The sequence below is a fragment of the Zingiber officinale genome, chromosome 9B, assembly GCF_018446385.1.
Source record: "Zingiber officinale cultivar Zhangliang chromosome 9B, Zo_v1.1, whole genome shotgun sequence".
In the NCBI taxonomy this organism is placed as follows: Eukaryota; Viridiplantae; Streptophyta; class Magnoliopsida; order Zingiberales; family Zingiberaceae; genus Zingiber; species Zingiber officinale.
In genome coordinates, this window is record NC_056003.1 from 57,326,984 (window position 1) to 57,349,092 (window position 22,109).

At 38.9% G+C, this 22,109-nt stretch overlaps 1 protein-coding gene across 1 annotated transcript; it reads right to left on the reverse strand.

Annotated features, from left to right (window-relative positions):
• Window positions 1-741: 741 nt before the first annotated feature.
• Window positions 742-21,516, reverse strand: LOC122022458 (lysine-specific demethylase SE14-like). Its single transcript, XM_042580477.1, has 8 exons — window positions 20,316-21,516; window positions 20,153-20,231; window positions 19,956-20,023; window positions 7,105-7,255; window positions 5,557-6,251; window positions 4,550-4,627; window positions 4,216-4,440; window positions 742-3,150 (listed from the first exon to the last, which is right to left on the reverse strand). The coding sequence occupies exons 1-8, from the start codon at window positions 21,262-21,264 to the stop codon at window positions 1,058-1,060; spliced, it is 4,338 nt and encodes a 1,445-aa protein (XP_042436411.1). The 5' UTR covers window positions 21,265-21,516; the 3' UTR covers window positions 742-1,057.
• Between the last annotated feature and the right edge of the window lie 593 nt (window positions 21,517-22,109).

Sequence of the window (22,109 nt, forward strand, 5' to 3'; positions counted from 1 at the left end):
ATGTTATAGTGTTGATTTAATTTTGATCATATTAAATTTAATATCATTGTATTCTATGTGTAATAATTTTAATCAAAATTGTTTGATCTCCCTCGTGTAAAGGGCACTGTGTTGAGATAAATGTTCTTCATAAGTTATCCTATAGACCTCTTCTAGAGAGTGGGTTGTCCTGGAGGGATTGCTAAGAGGACGTTTTCACCATTGCTTCAATAATTTTAATTAAATTAAAACAATTATACTCTTTATAACTACGACCATAATTGTTATAATAGTAGTGAAATAAAAATATTTTTGCAATAAGAAATATGTTAGGCCATTATTTTAATATATTTTTTAAAAGAGACCCATTTTTAATTTTTGCCCTTTGATAATTGATGAATTCAATGAAGCCTATGCCACTAGGTGAAAGATAAATTAATTGGACTTTGATAACTGAAGCTACTACAAAAGTACCCTTGTTCACTTTTTGTTAGCCATTCATCATAATATTTCATGTAAAAGTTAATGACATCATTGACACTATTCAATTTCTAAATAATATGCCCTCATCTTACAAGAAATAAGAAGGTTTTACTGTCAAACGACTTCAATGATAGATTTGACAAGGTTCAAGTTTAACAAGTATCTGATCATTGAGAAAATGGCATACAATGCAACCCAACATCCACTGGGAATCTAGAAGAAACAAAAAGAATATACTAACTACCGAACACGCTAACTTCCGTTTCACGGAATGTCAAAAACTGAAAACAGACTGAACCTTTTTAAAGTAGAAATAAAAGGTTAGGCATGGTTTTACATATGATTGTTTGTATCTAGTAGACTTACAACAATGGTCAGTCGGCGTACAATAAGCTTTAAAGAAATGAGAGAAGACGACAGAGAAGAGTATAATGAAATGATGGAGAGAAGAATAATGGTACAATTAGTTCCTTTGCCCGTGCAAAGAACATCGTGGAACAGCATCTCATACAACCAGGATCAGCCTGTACAGAGCTACGACAAAATTAAGTGAATTCCTAGAGTCTATCTAGAGAGCGTTTGATGAAATCAATGGCTATCCAGCAGATGGAGAAACATAATGCCCAGTTTTTCTTCGGTGGCGGCTGAAATCAGATACAAACCTGAATGTCTGCCCACAATCAGTGAATTTGCACTTGTAAGGGCGCTCTCCAGTATGGAGACGGATGTGTTCAGTCCTAGCCCATGCCCACTTGAAAGTCATGTTGCAGCCCTTCCCTTTCCAGGGGCACACAAGTGGTCGATCATCCTTGTGAACACATTGATGATGTGCTGCATATCTATGCGAGCTAAATCTTTTCTTACATCCCTCAATCGTACAACGGTTCCGTTTGTGAAGAGAAAGTTCTCGTCTCGTGCCAAAACTCATAGAACAGCCTTCAATATCACATTTCAAGGCCCTGCGTTCATCTTTTTTGACAAGAAAATTTCCGGGTCTTCTGCTTAACTTGATTGTGGAGCTTTTTTCCCACATCAATGTGTTAGCCTTAGTTTCTACTTTAAGCTGAGTCCTTGGCCTTAGACCTTCACAAGGGCCACGGATAAAGCAAGCTTGTCCATCTTCATGCGTTGCTTGGACATAATTTCTTTTCTTTCCACGCCTTACATACTGAATAAGATCAACTCTTGCTGGATATCTGTAGTCTAGTTGCATATCTCTTTGTGGTAAAGAGACACCTTCAGAAGTACAGCACTCTCTTGCATCTTCATTTACTTCTTGGATTACAGAATTTTCAACCACTGAGATGGCATCCATATCTGCCTGTTTCGTTGACCCTTCATTCAGTATGTCAGAAGAACCAACCATATTGGTCAAAACAAACTGATCAGTGCAATTTGCAACATCTGAAACATCAACATGTTGAGTCATAGACAAAGTCTTTTCCTGCAATTTATTATTATCAGTTTTATTATTGTGAAGGAAGCCATTTGAATTATCAGCATATTTAATTAGTTTGTTGTTTGAAGTTTCCTGAACACCTTTATTAAGCTGTATTTCAGGAAGAAATAACTGATCTGATAATAAAGATATATAGTTATGCTCTGAATTCCCCAAATTTGTGTAACTACCAAGGCACCTTGCAGTTTGTCCACTAGATGATTCCCTTTCAACAAATACTTCCTGATTAGCTTTGCCTGTGACACTGATTTCTCTTAGATCATAAGTTTCACCATCTGAATTAAGCACACAAGTTGGAGCTTTTGGTATAACAGAACTACCGAGCTTGTCTTTTGATTCTGCTTCTTTGGCAGCTTGACCTGTTTCTAAACTATCCAAATAATTATTGCAGGAACACACTATAGGGTCACAAAATGCTCCCTTACCATTATAACTCTTGGAGTAAATCTCTGGTGAGCCTTCACAACATTCAACATTTCTATTATCAGTACACAAGCGGCAGAAACTAGGAGGAGCAACCTCACTATATTTCCTAACTTCCAGAATCACCTGATCAACTAGATGCCTTTGAGGATATTCAGCAATCAAGATAGGTATGTTATGCAAGTTTTCACTTGTACCACCAATCATTTGACCACTAACTTCACTAGCAGCACCAGAATCTCTTCTATCATCACCACCACTGGAATCGGCCATGTGAGATTCACTAATTGTAGAATCTGTGGGTGTAGTATTGCAGGTAAACTTGTGTTTGGTAGTAATACCAATTGATCCAACTGTAGAGCCATGATGAACCGTAGTTATTTTTACAGGAACATCTTTTGAGTTATTTCTATCTGACAGCTCATACTTTAGAACATTTGCAACATGTGATTTTGACTGGACAATACCAACTACCTTGTAGGGAGTGCGAAATTTTTTAGAAAGCCACTTGAGATTTGAAACTACTGACATGGGAGAAGGATCTGAAAAGATTCCACCCAAGGATAATGTAAGCTGGTCTTTATTTGAGGGCATCTGCTTTTTGAGCTTAACACAATATTTCAGATTTAGACCCAATTTCGATGTCCAATCATTTCCGTCTTCATCATGCCCTTCCTCATCAATTGACATGTTGATTAAATCCAGATCAGATGGGGTCCCATTAACTAGTGGGACATCATCACAGTTCAACCGGATATTGATATCTTCGGCGATCGATAAAGCTAAAGCTTTCATTCTAAGGTAGTCTACAAAACCAAATTAATGAAATATCTTTTTTTAAAAGCATCATTGCAGGCTGTAACATATGACAAAAAGAAAAATAGACAGATGCATTGGTTGATAATGAAATCATAAAATCAACAGGTATACCAATCACAACTAGTATGTCATCAGCATCATCATTATCAAACAATGGTAGCCCCAATAATTTGGGGCAGGCTACAAGGCTATATCACTAGTAGTACATATCAGTTAAAGGATTTTTGTTACATCTAATCATTAGTTAAAGAGAAAATATCCCTCAACACCTCGTATCATTTATTAGAGCTACACCTAACCACTCTCAAATAGTATTATTTTTTATTTTATCTTTTAAATAACCCAAAACATTTATTTTAACATTTTGATATCTTCTGTTCCTCTTGACTTATTCACTGTTTACCTCTAATGATATCTTCAACAATAATCACAATTGTAATTATACTTAACTTTCATTTTCTAAATTTTTTCTTCAAATTTAATCTAATTGAATTTTCATTGATAATCACAATGCCATCAACAATAACATAAACCAAAGGAGTTTATCTTGAATGTATTCGATGTGCCCATCCAGTACCAACATATAAAGATAAAGATTAGACCTGATCCTCAATGTAAATTTACAGTTGTACATGTAGGAAAATCATTTATCACACTTGGAACCATTACATCTTCCATGTAGTCTATCAAATTGTGTGCAAAGAACTTCTCCTAACTATCATTTTAAAACAGAAACACCTCCAACATATTAAGATCAGTCATACCAACATACATAGAAAGTTTCTAACTGAATAAGTTATGAAAATTTCCAAATAAATATATTAAAGGTTGTGTAATAGATAATCATCCATTTAACAACTTTATCGCTAAGTCTATACACGTGTTCACTTGCATGTCAACAGCTCAAGCTTATGAGAAAATAGCATGATAGGTAAAGCAGTATCCAATGAGAAAAGGTGAACACAAAAATTAAAATCACTGCATGGCATATAAAAACTTCGGAATAGATGTACAAGGCAACATAGACAAATTCAAATTGTATAGATGCACACCTGAATGGCATATAACAAGCAAATGAGCACCACCCTTGCATTGTAATAAGTTCTCAGCCTCAAGAGCATGTTGTAAGCAGAAGATTCGTGGTCTTAGAAAACTACTGGACAAATTCCATTTTGAAACCACACCTGAAGGACTCCTCATTGGCATACCTAACTTGTCAGTCTTGATGGAAGAAATAGCAGGAAAACGGTCTGCCTCGTAGGTTTTATAATCAATCTCTGCATTATTTCCCAGGAACATGTATAAGTGTTATGTGCTGCACAGGTTTCTACTCTACATCACAAAATTGTTGTCCATTCAGATTTTCAAAGTTTGTTTTGTAAATACCTTGACTACAAGTAGTCTGTTCTTGAACAGATGTGTAACCTTTATCTTGCGGTCTCAATTCACATACTTGATTCTCCACTGCAAGAAAAAGGCGTTTATCTTCCTCATTGCCCAAATTACTAACAGACAGCAAAGACATGTCGAGTAGCTTTTCAATAGATGACTATATCTAGTCATCTCAACTTCATAACCAATCAAATCTAGCATGCAGTATGGTGAAGCATCTCTGGCATCACTTGGGTTCTCAACAAGAGACACACTTGCAGTGTTATCAGGATGTGAGTTGGCATTTGAATATAAATTTCTTATTTTGTCATGCCAGCATAGTTTTCTTCTTGAATTTTAAGTAACAAAATGAAAATTAGCACCGTTCTACATGAGAAATTGTATGTTATCTGCTAGAAACTTTCTGAATCTACAAAAGTTGACCGCACATAACAATACAACATGAATCTATAGTTGTTAGCTGCACAACATATCAATTAACTCCAACATATTTGCACCGAACATCATTCTGCTTAATACGATGTATTTATCTCCACTGTAAATCCAATTTCAACTAGTATACAAATGCCAACTCCAGCAATTAGATGCAAAATATTCCATGTCATTCATTTCAAGATTTCAACATTGATGTATCACAGAGGTTGCAACATGGCAATAAATTATGGCACGCATTTTTGGGCTGAACATTATCCTATATCTTATAATGTTTTGTGACCTCTAAACCAATAAAAATTAAGTGAATGAGAAATTGACTGACAATAGACCCTCCATCTCATATCTGGCTGCTAAATGATCAGTGTAACATGTTGCAAAATAGATATTTTTCTAGCCAATGCTTAAAGTTCTAAAAGAGGATCCTGCAATGGAACACATACATGATACTTACTATACATTTTTAGCAACACAAAATTTTGTAAGAAGGCTGGGAAGTTCGGACTCATATGTAATAATATAAATTGTCTATAGAAAATGTAGATCAAGAAGATGGGAAAATATTTTACCTGAATCTAAATTCTGAACAGAGCAAGGCACAGAAGAATGGACATTCACATTCAGTGATTTGTCAAGCACTGTGTTGAATTCGTCCAAATTTGATGGAAAAAGCTTCATGCATGCCTTTTCAGAAGGCTGCAAGATTGCCATAAATGGGTAGCCAAGAATTCCGCAGGCAACACATGCCAATGATCCAGAGTCAACATTAAGACCACATGGTAGATCAATTTCATCAAAATCCTTGTTATCCATTGCTTTGACCTGAGAATTAATCCAATCAGCTTGGAAAGCATTCTCCGATGCCTCAGCAGACCTAATGCAAGGAGATGAAGTTCCGGCAAAATTAGAAGTTGATTCATGAGTGTCCTGTGTACAGCAAGTGTCTCCTTCATGATCAAATGAAAGTGTACCCCTTGATTCAGAGTCTCTTTGAATTCCACAACCATCATCAGTTGTTGGCTTACATGCTTTGGGTGATAACGGGGAAGATTGTAGTGGGGCACTTGGGCAAGCAGAAGGCAGTGACTCTGGGTCCCACAAGATAACACTGGAGATTGCTGCTTTTGAGAGAAGTGCAAATAATAGATTACTTTCACTCATCATATCTTCTAAAAATGCCTTCTTTACCAAGACTTCTTTTTCTTCTCTCCTACGGTCTCTCAGACGTGAACTACGTCCTCCAGGTAATAGTTCTCTAGGGACACTGGCATTAAAACCACCAGATTCAAACTGGAGAAAAAACTAAAATTTGGTGCTCACTCATTCAAAAGTATGGACACCAATAATGGAGGAAATAAAGAAAGAAAATATCACAGCTTCAGTTGGCCTTATGTCACAAGTATATGAGCAGTGTAGTCATAGAAACTTAAAAACAGTGTCTTTTGGTATTTTTTATGAAGCCTTAGGTATGAGTCACCTCGTTCTAAAATCTAAATGAAGTTTACACAATCCCAATCACACTCACTTACTGTTTTCTAACAAATACTAGCTGAAAAACTTGTAGAAATAAAACAAGTGGTTGGCCAGTAGAAAGCCTCTGATATCAGATAGTGACTATTTTGGTAATAAACATCATATATGGGAAAGGACGGAAGGTCCTGTACTTTAGTAAGTAACAAACACTCTTCCCAGCCCAATGCTATGCCTACAATGCCATATGGTCAATCATAACAACTTCCCTAAAATATTTTAAACAATTTTACTCTGACTCAAGTACAATTACCACCGGAAAGATGGATCTTGTTGTCTGATATCTAATTTTCTAAAGACAATTACATGGTCAATGGGGAAGAGTATTAGATGTGTGACATGAGCATATAGGGCTTAAAAATCGAAACAGATACCCACTTATTCGAAAACAATTGGCATCAATCTAAAATATTGCTAAATACCAGATCAAACAATACTTCCTTGAACTATAGAACTAGCCAACATAAACTAGTTTGTCACAGGAAATTCACATTTCCCTCACATGCAAGGAAATGCAAATATGAAAGTAGAAAATTAGTCCGATTCAAACTCTCCAAATTGCACCTCGACAAACATAAAGAACTAACCTAGAGACAAAAGATATTGATAACAAATACAGCAATTGTTGATGGGAGAGCATGGGAAGAAAATTCATTGCTGCCCTTCGCACTGCAGCCTCTTTTGCCACTGTTAACCATTTTGGAGTCGCAAAATTTGCAGCCTCACCACAATTGAATCCTGTTCGTGCAACAATGATAACAGAACTAAATGAGGAAGACAGTAAATATAGACACAAGAAAAGATAAACATAACCACAAAAATGTAAAAGCTTTTAATTAAACAATATATTGTCTCAATAATAGGACAAATGAATTTAAAACTATATTTGATTTGCAAAATATCTAAGAAATAATACTATATTGCTTCATCAGATAGTGTAAGACATCAGATGCACTAAAAACATCAAACCCAACGTAAGAAGGGCTGATGCAACTTTTATAAATTAAAAAATATATATTGACATCATGAGGCAATAAATGAGATTGAATTTATTTTTAAATTTGAGTGTTAATCTATGTAATTCTATTCAGTTAGGAAAGCAAGTGGAACTTTAAGTAAGAAAATTTTGTTCTATATGGACCCTTTCTATAGGTGTAACATTCATTCCTAATGAGTGTGTAGGATTCCTAACGAGCAAATGCCTATAGCATCAGATGCACTAAAACATCAAGCCCAATGTTAAGAAGAGCTGATGCAACTTTTCTAAATTATGCAAAATATTGACATCATGAGGCGATAAATGAGATTGATTTTTTTTATAATTCGAATGCAATCTATGTAATTCTATTCCGTTATGAGAGCAGATTAGCAAGTGCAACATATAAGAAAATTTTGTTACATATGGACTCTTTCTATAGGGTGTAACATTCACTCCTCATGGGTGTGTAGGATTCCTAACAAGCAAATACCTGTAGCAGTAGCATCAGATGCACTAAAACATCAAGCCCAATGTAAGAAGAACTGATGCACCTTTTATAAATTAAGAAAAGCATTGACATCATGAAGCAATAAATGAGATTGAATTTTATTTTAAATTTGAGTGGAATCTATGTAATTCTATTCCGTTAGGAAAGCATCTCAGCAAGTGGAACTTTAGGTTAGAAAATTTTGTTCTATATGGACTCTTTCTATATAGTGTAACATCCATTCCTTATGGGTATGTACGATTTAACAAGCAAATACCTATAGCATACCACCTGAACATCTTATTTCCTCTATAAGGAAGAAAAAAAATGCAAGAGCCGACGGATATCGGCAAAACAACAAGTATTGTTAGCCAAGGAAAATTATTCGTGATAAAGACAAGATACGTTTTTGACCACAAAAGCCCGTACTTAATAAAATATATTATTCTATTCTCCATTTATGGATGTAGCCTCAATTCCCTCTAATAATTTCTTATCCTGTCTATCTTCATATATTCATACATCTACCTTAACGTCCTCATGTCTAGGACTTATATTCTTCTCATGTGCTCGATTCATATGTCATCATTCAACTTTATATAACAAAGTAGATCGTATAACTTGCTATACTTTAGAGAGACCTTACAGTCATAAAGAACATCTAATGTTCTCCTCTATTTCAACCACCTTGCTTGTATCCTACATCCTTTTTCTAAAGCATTCCTAGATACTTAAAACTCCAATGATTCGTCATCTCCTACTTTAACAATTGTCTTATTACGTTTAATACTATTAAACTTAAATTCTAATTTTTTTCTACTAAACTTAAAACCTTAAAGTATCTGGTCAAGATTCAAGTTTGGCATTTACTCTTTCACTGAGTTCTAAAATGCGCCCTAGGCAGCTACCTAGGCACCGCCTAGGCGCTCAGTGGCCAGCACCCACATCAGAAAGGTGTTGGGAGGGAAGCCTAGGTGGCCCAGCCGCCTAGGCGGCGCTGGGCATCACTTGGCGTCGCAAAAACTTTGGATTTTATTTATTTATTTTTTCCATTTAAAGCCCTAAATCCTATTCGATCTCACGTCGTTTAGACTATCCCGACTACCTCTCGCCTCCTCCGGAAGAGCTCGACGATCATTAAGTTTTTAAATTTATTTTATGCAATTTTTTTTGCCTCCAGCAACACTTCCGGCGTCGCGGGACGTGTCTGGGATCGCCGGACGAGTCGCCGGAATCTTTCGGCGGCATTGGACGCTTCGCCGGAGCTTCCGGCGACTCATCCGGTGGCCCTAGACGCGTCCGATAATGCGCCTGTCGCCACCGGAGTTCAGCGCAATTACGTCGTGTCGCGTTCAGCATAGCCTCATGATGTTTTTTTTTAATTTTTTTATTATTTATTTATTTAATTCAATAATTCCTCACTTAAATAGGGTAATTTGAATAGGTTTTTATACACCCTAATTAAATTATCCCAATAAATTATATAAAAAATATATCTAAAATTAAAAAAATTATAAATATTAAGTTATTTATATTCTAATAATATTATATTTAAAATTTTAAAATTCTAATAAATATTATTAATTAATTTATATTCTGATATTTTATATTTAAAATTAAAAAATCAAATAAATCTTATTAATTCATATAAATCATATTTATATTCTGATAATATTTTTTTTACTAATTTATATTAATGTTTTTTTACTGATGTATATCCTAAATTTATTCTTAAATCACTTTTCAGATTATTACAATTACAATGACAAACAATCAATCTTTGACGGCATCCATCATTCAACCCGAATCCGAAATTCTTAGGAGAGTCAAATGACATTGGATGGGAGTTTGGGATGTTGATTGATCCTAAAAACCTCAACAAAATTAAATGCAAGTTGTGTGAAAAAACGATGAGGGGAGTGTATAGGATCAAGAAGCACATAGCAAATATACCTGGAAATGTATCTAGTTGTCGAAAAAGCATCTCAAGAAGATTAAAATAAGTGCAAACGGACTATTTAGAAGGGAGGAACAGAAAGAAGAACAAAATAATGGAAGAACAAATTTGTAGAGCAGAGGTGACTATTTTTCTAGATGAAGAAGGTCCTGAAATTGAAGGGATAAATGGAATTAAAAAACCTCTTCCACTTGGTCCCGTGGATAGATAGGTTCCGATGGGAGTAACGTGCTTCACAAAAAAAAAAAAAAAAAAAAAAAAAAAAAATAAGGCTCTTTTCAAAGAGAGAACTCAACAAGTTCAACAATATGTTGGGAGATGAGTTTATGAAAATAGAATCTCATTCAATGTTGTTGATAATGATAGCTTCCAGCAACTAATAGAGGCAGTGGGTCAATTTGGACCAGGATTCAAGCCTCCAACTCAATATCAACTTAGGGAGCCACTGTTGAAAGTCGAAGTTGAAAGAACAAAGCAACTGCTGAAGAAACACGAAGAAGGATGGGCAAAGAATGAGTGCTCAATCATGACAGAAGCATGGAGTGATAGAAAAAAAAGCATCTTAAATTTGTGCGTTAATTGCAAGTTGGGTACTACATTTTTAGAGTCTTCAGACGAATCTTTGAGTATGTTGACAAGTGTGTTAAACAAATATGAGCTTAGAATATTGTTCAGATTGTAACAGACAATGCCACCAACAATATTATTGCAACTAAATTGATGAGAAAAAAACGACCTGGAATCTTTTGGAGTTCATGTGCAACTCACACGATTAATCTCATGCTTAAAAGTATTGGCAAACTTCCACAATATAAAAAGATTATTGAGCAAGTCAAGTTTTTTACCATTTTTATTTATGATCATCATAAGACTTTATAATTGATGAGAAGTTTCATGAAGAAGAGAGATATAGTGTTACCAGGTTTGCATCAAATTTCCTCACATTGCAAAGCTTGATTGAAAAAAATCTAATTTAAGAATCATGTTTACAAATGATATGTGGGAGAAATGTAAATGGTCAAAAATAAAGGGAAATTGGCTTACTCTACTGTGCACATCACATAAGTTTTTAGAATGGTGTCACACTTTATTTGAAAATATTTACTCTTTTGGTAAGAGTTTTTCGATAGAAAGACATTCATGGGTTTTCTATATGGGGAGCTTCTTTAGCTAAAGATATCAAGGTAGCCCTGAACAACGTGGAATCAAACTATCAATCTATCATAGTGATTATTGAGTCAAAAATGAAGGATAGACTTGATACATCATTGCATACCACTGTATTTTACAAAAGGTAAAGGTACTCTTCATGGGTTTGTTAGTTCGAAACCTAGACAAACAACCCTAAATTCAGCATACAAAAAAGATTTGCTTGATGATGTGAAACGTAGAGTTGGTTGTTTTATTTACTCTACAACACTTCCGTTTAATGTTGTGAATGATCCTTATTGATTGCCTATGATTGAGGGTATTGCAGAACATGGAAGAGAGTTCAAGTCTCCTTCAATGCATGAGTTAAGAATTTGGATACTTAAGGCTGAGGTTGATGGCATCAACCTAATATATGAGTATAAAAAGGCATGGAAATAATATGGATGCACTATTATGTCCGATGGTTGGACGGATAAGAAGAATAGAAGTTTGATCAATTTTTTAGTGAATAGTCCTACCGGCACTTTCTTTTTGAAATCTAGTGATGCATATTAAAAATGGGGAATTGATCTTTAAATATCTTGATGATGTTGTTGATGAGGTGGGAGAGGAAAATGTGATTCAAATTGTCACGGATAATGCTTCAAATTATATTAAGGCGGGGGAAAAAATTATGGAGACTAGACACGGAATTTGGTGGACACCTTGTGCGGCACATTGCATTGATCTAATGTTAAAGAATATTGCAAAGTTGAAGATTTTTTCTAACACAATTAAGCATGCTAAGATGGTTGTGAAGTTCCTTTATGGTCATGGGACTATACTTTCTTTGATGAGAAAGTATACAAACGGTAAAGAAATTCTCCATCCTGCTGTTACTCGCTATGCTACTTCATTTCTCACTCTTTAGAGTATGTATAAGGTTAAAAAACCACTTGAACAAATGTTTGCTTCCAAAGATTGGGTTAGTTCACCACTATCTCAAACAACTCAGGGAAGGTCATGAAAAGAATTGTTGTTAATGATCCCAACTTTTGGCCGTATGTTGCATTTTGTGTTAAGAGTGTAGTTAGCTGCATGTTGCATTTTGTGTTAAGAGTGTTGTTCCTCTTGTTAAGTGTGTTAAGGGAAGTTGATTCGGAAAAGAGATCGGCCTTGGGATATATTTATGAACTTATGGATAAGGCAAAAGAGATAATAAAATTTAATTGTAGGGGAGTTGAAAATATAAGCCCATTTGGAAAAAAAAAATTGATTCCCGATGGACTCCACAACTTCATCATCCTCTACATGTGGTCGGGTACGATTTAAACCCGCAATTACATTATGAAGAAAGATTTTCTGATTGTGATGAAGTTAGAGATGGATTGTATGCTTGCATGGATAAGATGATGATCATCTTAAAGTGGACATCCAATTGGACTTGTATAACAAAGCAGAAGGAGAATTTGGAGCTCCAATAACAAAACGAACAAAAATGTTGCGGGATAAAATTTACATCTTGTAACCGTTCTTGTAAATATATATATATATATATTTATTCTTGTAATTTTCTTTATGCTATTAGTCTCGTGGTGGGAACGTTTTGGAAGTAAGACACCCGAACTTACTACGTTTGCAATTCGAGTGCTTGGTCTCACTTATAGTGCTTCGGGATGTGAAAGAAATTGGAGCACTTTTGAATCGGTGAATATTCTAAGTTTATAACTCTACTTGAATTTTAATTGTTTTATAATTTTTATATCATTGCTTAATTTTTTATATATGTTTTCTTCTTTGTAATATTAGATTCATACAAAAAAGAGAAATAAGATTGAACATACGAAGCTGAATGCGTTGATGTTTGTAAAATATAACTTCAAGCTTAGGAAGAGAAAGCATTAGGAGGAGAGACAAGATGATCCCATTGTAGTTGATTAAATTGATTCAGATGATGAATGGATAATTGAGAAAGAAGGTCCCGTAATGAATTATTTAAAAGTGATCCTATTGTGAGTGTGTCGCTGGCTATCTTTGAAAGTCTTTTCGAATTAGATAAGCGAGTCGAAGATGTTGAGGATATAGTTGAAGTTCCTCCTACGAATTCAAAAATAAGAGCTGTTGAAAATTCAAGAATATGCAAATTATGTACTTATATCTACTTCACTTATACTTGATTCTTAAATGTCGTATCTCTTATATAATCGGTGGAAACAAAGACAAACAAGCAAGGTTGAGTCTTGTGGAAGATAATCATCTTGATGCTGAAAATTCTGGTGGAGTAATTCCAACAACTTTTGATAGTGGAAATTTTCCGACCATAGACACTATTGATGATGATTGATCCGGCGGTAAGAATGCGGGGCCCACCTTCTGAAGGGTCCCAACCTAAGGACGGATGGAGGGCTGGCCAAGCGGGTAGTGGTCCGAGCGGAGCTAGAGATAACTCATCCATGGGCTTGGGTTTCCGACGCCAAGGCAGGAAGACCGAAGGGCCGAGCGGAAGTCCGCTCGGCTGGGACCGAAGGGCCGATCAGGTGGTCCATTCGGCCAGGATAGGGGCGAGGGTATAAAGGTGGCCGAGCGGCCTATGCGCTCAGCTCGGGATATGGGATATCAACAGAAGGATGATTAGGCCGTACACAAGATCGCACGATGGAGGATCTTGCCGTCACATCATGGAAAGGTTGATACAGTAGCAGTATGGTCTCATGGACGTCTGCCTGACAGATCCATATTTGGGCATGGCCCTTCTGACAGACCCATACCTGGGCATGGTCAAAGGCAAGTGGTTGCTTCGACTGGCGCGCCCAGGCTTCTTCGAGAGGTCTATATAAGGCCTCCATTTCTTCACGGGAGGTAGGGAGAAAAATCTTCATCTTGAGGCCACCTATTCGTTATTCCTCGCCTAACTTGAGCGTCGGAGGGCCGTCGCCGGGACACCCCTCCCGGCTCGGTTTTGCTGCAGGTTCGCCGGAGCGCTCGAGGATCCAGCAGGGAGCGTCACGTGCCCAGTGTCCGTTGACTCTTGGTTCGGACAGGATCAAATTGGCGCCGTCTGTGGGAACGCACCTGCATCCGAACAAGAACGATGGACGAGGGTGGACGACAACACACGGTGGCGCTTTCGACGGAAGAACTCGAAGCTCTAGTCGAGATAAGGGCCGCCAAACTTGTGGAACAAAAACAGAAAGCAGCGGCCGAACGGCCGGAGCAACAAGCAACGTCTGCGTCGGTCGGCCGAGCGGAAGCACCTCCAGCCACCGTCGCATTCCACCGGGCCTTATTTCGCACCCCTGAAGCCGCGCCAGCTCGGAGAGATAGAGGCTCTTCTTCAGACGAAATGCCAAGGCGGGATGACAGAAAAGGGAAAGCTCCCCGGGCGGACTCATCTCCCGACGATCGGCGAGTACAACGGAACAACGGACCCGGATGATCATCTGGGTAAGTTTGATAACACAGCTACACTCCATCAATATACAGACGGAGTAAAGTGCCGCGTTTTCCTTACGACTCTCTCGGGATCGGCTCAACGGTGGTTTCGGAGGCTGCCGGAATGATCCATCGCTAGCTTTAAGGACTTCCGAACGGCCTTCCTCCACCACTTCGCTAGCAGTCGGCGTTATCAGAAGACAAGTGTCAGCTTGTTCGCCATCAAACAAGAGCCGAGAGAATCGCTTCGAGCTTACATTCAGCGGTTCAACCAAGTGACGATGGATATCCCAACAGCCACATCGGAGACGATGATGAATGCCTTCACGCAAGGCCTTGTAGATGGGGACTTCTTCCGGTCGCTCATCCGAAAGCCGCCACGAGATTATGATCACATGCTGCATCGGGCCAAGCGCTCTAAAATTGAAGGCCCCGTACCAGTCGGACGGAGGTAAATTATCCGAGCCAAAATGCTCGACGCAGCAGACCCTGGGCCGTTCGGCCAGGAGTACGTTCTCCGAGCTGGGTGGAAGGGGCATGTAGATTATCCGAGCCAGGCGCCCGAATAGCGAAGGCCCCCCAGCCGATTATATTCGCAAGCAAATGACCCGTGCTGTTCGGCCGGGCACAAAGACTGTCCAAACGCGAGATAAGATGTGAAGGCCAAGGTCGCTCGACCTGGTAAGGAGTTAGGCTCGAAGCCCGTCTAGCCCAGACGTTAAACCGTATAGCCGCGCCGACCGGCTATAAATATCCGTGCCGTCGAGCTCCGACGTTAAATATCGAGAGACGAGCCGGCGTCTATAAATAATCCGAGCGGACTAACCGACGAGCACCGTCGTTAAAAATCGAGAGCCGCGCCGATCGGCTATAAACATCCGCGCCGACGAGCACCGTCGTTAAAAATCGAGAGCCGCGCCGATCGGTTATAAACATCCGCGCCGACGAGCACCGTCGTTAAAAATCGAGAGCCGCGCCGATCGGCTATAAACATCCGCGCCGACGAGCACCGTCGTTAAAAATCGAGAGCCGCGCCGATCGGCTATAAACATCCGCGCCGACGAGCACCGGCGTTAAAAATCGAGAGCCGCGCCGATCGGCTATAAACATCCGCGCCGACGAGCAGCGTCGTTAAAAATCGAGAGCCGCGCCGATCGGCTATAAACATCCGCGCCGACGAGCACCGTCGTTAAAAATCGAGAGCCGCGCCGATCGGCTATAAACATCCGCGCCGACGAGCACCGTCGTTAAAAATCGAGAGCCGCGCCGATCGGCTATAAACATCCGCGCCGAAGAACGAATATCAGAGTAAGAAACCGCGGAAATTACAAATATTAAAACATTCAGGCCCGATTGGGGGTTGGTCCTTCGATGCTCGGCATTTGTTGACTTCACGCAGGCAGGATACGTGCAGAGCGAGTAGGCCTCCTCGCTCGGACTTTATGCAATGAGGCAAGCCGATCGGACGCGTGAGGGAGAATGCTTAAGAACATGACTGACGCTAAACATCAACGTTAAGCAAACAGAAGAATATTGTGCACAAGGAGATTTAGACAAGCAAACATTCCTGTTGAGCGACAAGACCACCATAACGAAGAGCCGAGCGGCTGAATTTGGAGGAAGGGCCGAACGGCCCCACGAATACTATAAGCAACGGAAAGGCGACGACCGCCCGCTCGGACACATATGGTCCAGTCAGTCGGACTCACTTCCTCCTTCGACTAGACTTGAAGGGAAGGCAAGTGATCCGGCGGTAAGAATACGGGGCCCACCTTCTGAAGGGTCCCAACCTAAGGACGGATGGAGGGCTGGCCAAGCTAGAGATAACTCATCCATGGGCTTGGGTTTCCGACGCCAAGGCAGGAAGACCGAAGGGCCGAGCGGAAGTCCGCTCGGCTGGGACCGAAGGGCCGATCGGGTGGTCCATTCGGCCAGGATAGGGGCGAGGGTATAAAGGTGGCCGAGCGGCCTATGCGCTCAGCTCGGGATATGGGATATCAACAGAAGGATGATTAGGCCGTACACAAGATCGCACGATGGAGGATCTTGCCGTCACATCATGGAAAGGTTGATACAGTAGCAGTATGGTCTCATGGACGTCTGCCTGACAGATCCATATTTGGGCATGGCCCTTCTGACAGACCCATACCTGGGCATGGTCAAAGGCAAGTGGTTGCTTCGACTGGCGCGCCCAGGCTTCTTCGAGAGGTCTATATAAGGCCTCCATTTCTTCACGGGAGGTAGGGAGAAAAATCTTCATCTTGAGGCCACCTATTCGTTATTCCTCGCCTAACTTGAGCGTCGGAGGGCCGTCGCCGGGACACCCCTCCCGGCTCGGTTTTGCTGCAGGTTCGCCGGAGCGCTCGAGGATCCAGCAGGGAGCGCCACGTGCCCAGTGTCCGTTGACTCTTGGTTCGAACAGGATCAATGATAGTGATATAGAGTTGGATGATACTGATTATTTTTAGGTTATGTTATTTTAATTATAAGATTTTTTAAATTGTTGTTCTTGGATATTTTGACATGTAATGAATTATTATGATTAATTTTAGGTTATATTATTTTTATTTTACTTGTATAAGTATTTTTGTTTTTTAAAATTTAAAAATTGGCGTGCACGAAAAGCTTGCGCTATGTGCTTCGCTATTTATGTTATGCGATGACAAGACAAAAATGCTATGAACCAACGCTACGTGATTTAAAACATTGATTTAAACTAAACTCGATTTGAATTCAATTTGGTTTATTAAAACTAAACCAAAGTTATATCTTGGATAAATTAGTGATAATTAGGTTAGTTGTATTTTTTGTTAGTAATTATTTAGTTATTTAAATAATTAGGTAATATTTTATTTTTCTTTCTCCCTTCCCCCTTCTCTTTTCGCTCATAGCCTACACGCATCCCACCCACACTTGTGGTTGCTCGATGTTTGCAATCGTCATCTGGCCACCCACTGCTCCCCTTCTCTTTCACTCCCTTAGCATGCATGCATCTCACACATAATCACGTGTGACCTCGATAATCATCCACCACTTACGACTAGCTGGCCACCCATAGTCACCCATCGTCTACCATCCACAACCACCTATTGCCTAAAGGCCCCACAACACTCAACGATTGCACTTGCTACGATCGCGTCTCACGCCCTCTCTCTCCCTAGTAACTTCTTCCTCTCCTCGCTTTGGGATTTTCTTCCTTATTTTTTCCCTCTACTTTGTCTCTCTTGCTTTGGTGAGTGTTTCATGTACCTGTTGGCAAGTAAACATATAAATTTTGGCCATGACGACACTTCAAACACTGATTTGGACCACTTTTAAACATTGGGCACGTGCAACAAGTGAAGGCTCAATAATAACCTTTCTTAAGGTCAAATATGAATTGGCTATGGAAGAGTGGCATAGCTGATAGATGCAGATGCAATCATGACGGCAAGGATGATGAGGCAAATAACTAAGAAAGTGAATAAAATCATGAGTAAAAGGATGAGATGAAAAAAATAGTGCAACTTAGGTATAATTGAGGTAGTGAAGCATGTTCTAAATAATATATATTAAGGAAAGAGGTATTAAGATGATGAGGTAAACTAGACATGGTTTTAAAAGACATAGAAACAATCTTCAATTGAGCTAAACATAATGTGTACATAGTATGGGGCCATATACCTAAGTAACAAAAATGCTTATGTATTTAGGAAATGTTGTAACGCTCAATAATTCTAAGGTTTAAAAGTCAAAGTGTTTGGAAGTCAAAGAGACCACTATAAAGTCCAACAATTCCTATCAATTTTAATGTTTTTTAATTTCCAATGTTTAGGAATTGGAGGGTCAATTAAGAGTGTCGCTGAGTTCTTTATGTTTTCTATGTTAAAGAGTTCAAGTAGTAAAAATATGTATTGTTGTATTACAAAACTAGAATCTAATATAAAAGCTGAGTTTTTTTTAATAATTTTTCCAAATTGTGTGAGGCAATCCCATCCCCCTACAGTGTGATGGCTAAGATTCAATCTCTCTTCTTATGTTGAATCATATTTTGCATTAAAGCCTAAGATAATATGTCTATAAAATCCAGGTGTTTTAGAGGAAAGTTGACTGATAGTCAACAAGATGAGATATTCATATGAACAACTTAATGGCATGCAACGATGTTGAAAAACCCTGCCTTCTCAATCTAAAAGTGATCAAACCCAAGGGAGTAAGGAGAAATATCTCGAGCAAACAAGTTAATTCAAGAGGCTTCTAAGATTTCAACAACAACAAAGTGGACAAGAGGATTCCTTGAGACAAAGAACAATTATCAAAATGCTATTGGAACCATATTTCTAAGGAAAAGTGGATCTCAATTTATTTGTTGATTGGCTTGCATCAATAGTATAATATTTTAATTGGTACGACATCATAGATGATCAAAAAGTAAGGTTTACTCAAATAAAGCTCATGGGTTTAACAAAGATATTGTGGACGCTAATTAAAGCAGACATAAGAAGTATAAGACAACCACCAATCAACTCATGGCAAGAGATGAAGGCTAAGCTACGAGAGAAATATATTTGTCGCTGTAGCTGCTGGATATATGGAAAAGTTCAATGAGTTAAAGATTCACAACAAACTCTTGCAACGTATAAGGATAAAGTCGGAAATTAGAAGAGAATTATTAAAGCAGCCACTTCACAACCAAGAACAAACTTTTCAAGTGGCATTGGATATGGAGGAGTACTTGGGTATTCATTTGATAAGAAGCTTGGAGTTTCAGCAATTGGTTCCATGAACAAAAGTATCCATGAAACCAACTGGCAAGCACCGGTAAGCGAGAAGAGGATTTGTAACCCATTTAATTAGCAAATAGGCTGTAAACCACCTTCAAAACTATTCAAGTTTAAAACAAAGGTAACACATGTTTCAAGAGTTAAGAGTCTTGCTTACAATTGTCTAAAAGGATCTTCACATTTAAGTGGAGCACGAAGATGATGCAAAAATCTAACCAGTATCATATAATATAGTTTTTGGATACTTTTTCAACTATAGTATTTCTTTTCATCTAACAACCTTATTCACCATTTCATCATTTAAAAAAAATATATTTTCAATTGTTTTTCCAATTTTGAGCCTACCTATTATATATAACAACAACAATCAAGATTTATCCCACTAGGTGAAGTCGGCTAAGCCTACCTATTATATCAATCAAATATTGTTGACATTTTGGGTTTTGGCCCAATATTGATACCAATACATATTCCACAAAATATGGTAAGATCTCACAATATGTAAATGCAATTTGTATCTTCTCGATAAGTTAAAGGAGGCATAATTTGAAAGTAAAAAAAAAAATCTTAATTTAAGGGCAAAAATCAGAAACATTATATCTTAGTCATTATTAGAGATAGTATGTAATAGTTTACAATATTTAACAAGAACTAATAGCTCTCAGAATTATATTTAAAAAAAAACTTACCGTGGCTAAAGCCTATATGATAAGCCCTTGGAAATGTTACAACGAATTCACCAGGACGTTGCACTAACCTAAACAGAAACAATTGATACTTTTAGTTTATAATAGAATTTTAAACAGAAAGAAATTTTACAAGAAACCCAGTGAAACTAAGACTAGTCATAAGCAGATGTTCAATTATCAAGGATCAGAGTTTTTACCGGCAGCATGGTATTCCCGATAGCACCAGAATTTCAGGGGACAGCAATGTTGTTTTCTCACCCAACATAATTAGAGAAGCTGAAACAAAAGAAACAAGTAAAAATTGATCTTATCCACTTGTCAAAGTGCACAATCATGTGGAAAGTTAATGTGCTAGCCTACCAAGCCTATCCATGCTTCCTCCATAGCCCTGGATACGAATAATCTCCTCTAGCATGGCAGCATGATCCCCAGGAATAGCATACCAAGTTTTTGGGGAACCCATGTGGAGAAAGTTCAAGCTATGCAGCTCATGATCCTCAACATGCCATGCGAACCAACTGAACAACATCCCAATATACACCATAGGTGAGGTGACTCCTGGCACTTCGTCAGGCATAAACCTAGTGAGAGAGCCAGGTGACCTAGCAATAACTTGGAGATTCCATGGGCTATTGGATAGCTTCCATCCAGAGTCATTCATGCCCTCTTGTTCCCCAGATGCTTGTGGGCACATGTGTTTTGGCTCCTGGATGCTCCTCTTATCGAACCCTTTTTTCTGCTTTCTTCCACAATGGAGATAGACTGGTTCCTCAGGCACACCAAACCCGGAACCTGGTACATCGTTGGCATACTCTACAGAGACGGGTTTTTCTGCAGCAGCTTTCCAAAAGAGGGTCTCAATCAACAGAGGGTCGACTTCCTTGAAACCAGTGAGCTGGGTGCGGGCAAATGCCTTGGACTTGGCCTCAAAATGGTCCAGAGTATAGAATTCGCCGCTCTGCCAGACCTGCTTCTGCACAGGGAGCGGGCGGCCACGCTTTGCCCCGAGCTCCTGGCACCGGGTGGTGAAAACGGCGGACTGAGAAAAGGGGGAGGGGGAGGGGGATGAGGAAGGCGGCCGTGGACGGTCGGGATGGGTGGAGAGGGTGCGGTTGAGGTTTGCGAGAACGAACTTCTTGGATGGCCGGGGCAGCGGGGGAATGACTTTGCAGATGCCGAAGGCGGAGGCCGTACGCTCGATGCGGGAGATGAAGGCGATCGGGTCAGCGAACTCCGTCTCCGTGGGGTGGTACTCCGGGGCCAGGGGCAGGTTCTTCAGCCAGGCTGGGATCTCCGCCGGCTCCGCCATGTAAACCCTCCCTTCCAACCTCCTCCGCAAGAACCCTAGCGGCGCGGCGACGAGATCAAGGGCGTAGAGGATCTACGAGAAAGGGAGATTGAGAGGGCGGCATCAAGGAGGAACGGGTGGCGCTGCTGTTGCTGCCGCCCTAGGTTTATCGGACGATGGTTGCCGACATCGCCAAGCGTGGTAACTATATCGCGTCGTGGGCTGAACCGACTGCCAAGATCTACTGTAGACAACTGAGAGATGCAGACGGCTAGAGACAAAGAGGGAAATTCACACTTTTTTTTTTAGTTTGTAAAACAATTAAGAAATAATTAATCCTCTTTTTAAAATAAAATTTAACAATAATTATACGGCATGAAAATACCCTATGTATTTGTTCATAGATTCATTAGTCAATTTCCTCCAAAATATGAATCTAAAAATTTTTAAATAACTTTAAATCAAAATTAATATATTTTTAAAATTTTTTTAATATATTTATATGTTCATATCTAATTTTGATAACATAAATTAAGATATTTAAATATAATTAAGAGCACATCTCTAAATTTTTATTTTACCAATTCATTATTCTCAATTTACGTTATCGAATTCATATATATATATATATATATATATATATATATTAAAAAGAAGTTTAGAAGTATATTAATTGTGGTTTGAAGTCATTCGGAATTCTCTTAATTTATCAGTTAATTTTGTCTGAAATTAATTGATGGACTTATACCATAGGAGTTCTTGCCAACTCGTCCCAAGACCAACACGGAGGAGGTAAATCACGGGACCTCATTATGGCAATACCTCATGTGCTAGCCACTAGACTCATCCAAGGGGACTTATATCAT

What these genes read in the sequence shown, in the direction of transcription:
- LOC122022458 (XM_042580477.1), bottom strand. Translation starts at nt 21,264, where the DNA reads ATGGCGGAGCCGGCGGAGATCCCAGCCTGGCTGAAGAACCTGCCCCTG. An exon ending in TCAATATCTTTTGTCTCTAG is followed by an intron (nt 6,252 to 7,104) that starts GTTAGTTCTTTA and finishes TTTTAATGCCAG; the next exon opens with TGTCCCTAGAGAACTATTAC. An exon ending in ACAGACTACTTGTAGTCAAG is followed by an intron (nt 4,441 to 4,549) that starts GTATTTACAAAA and finishes GAAATAATGCAG; the next exon opens with AGATTGATTATAAAACCTAC.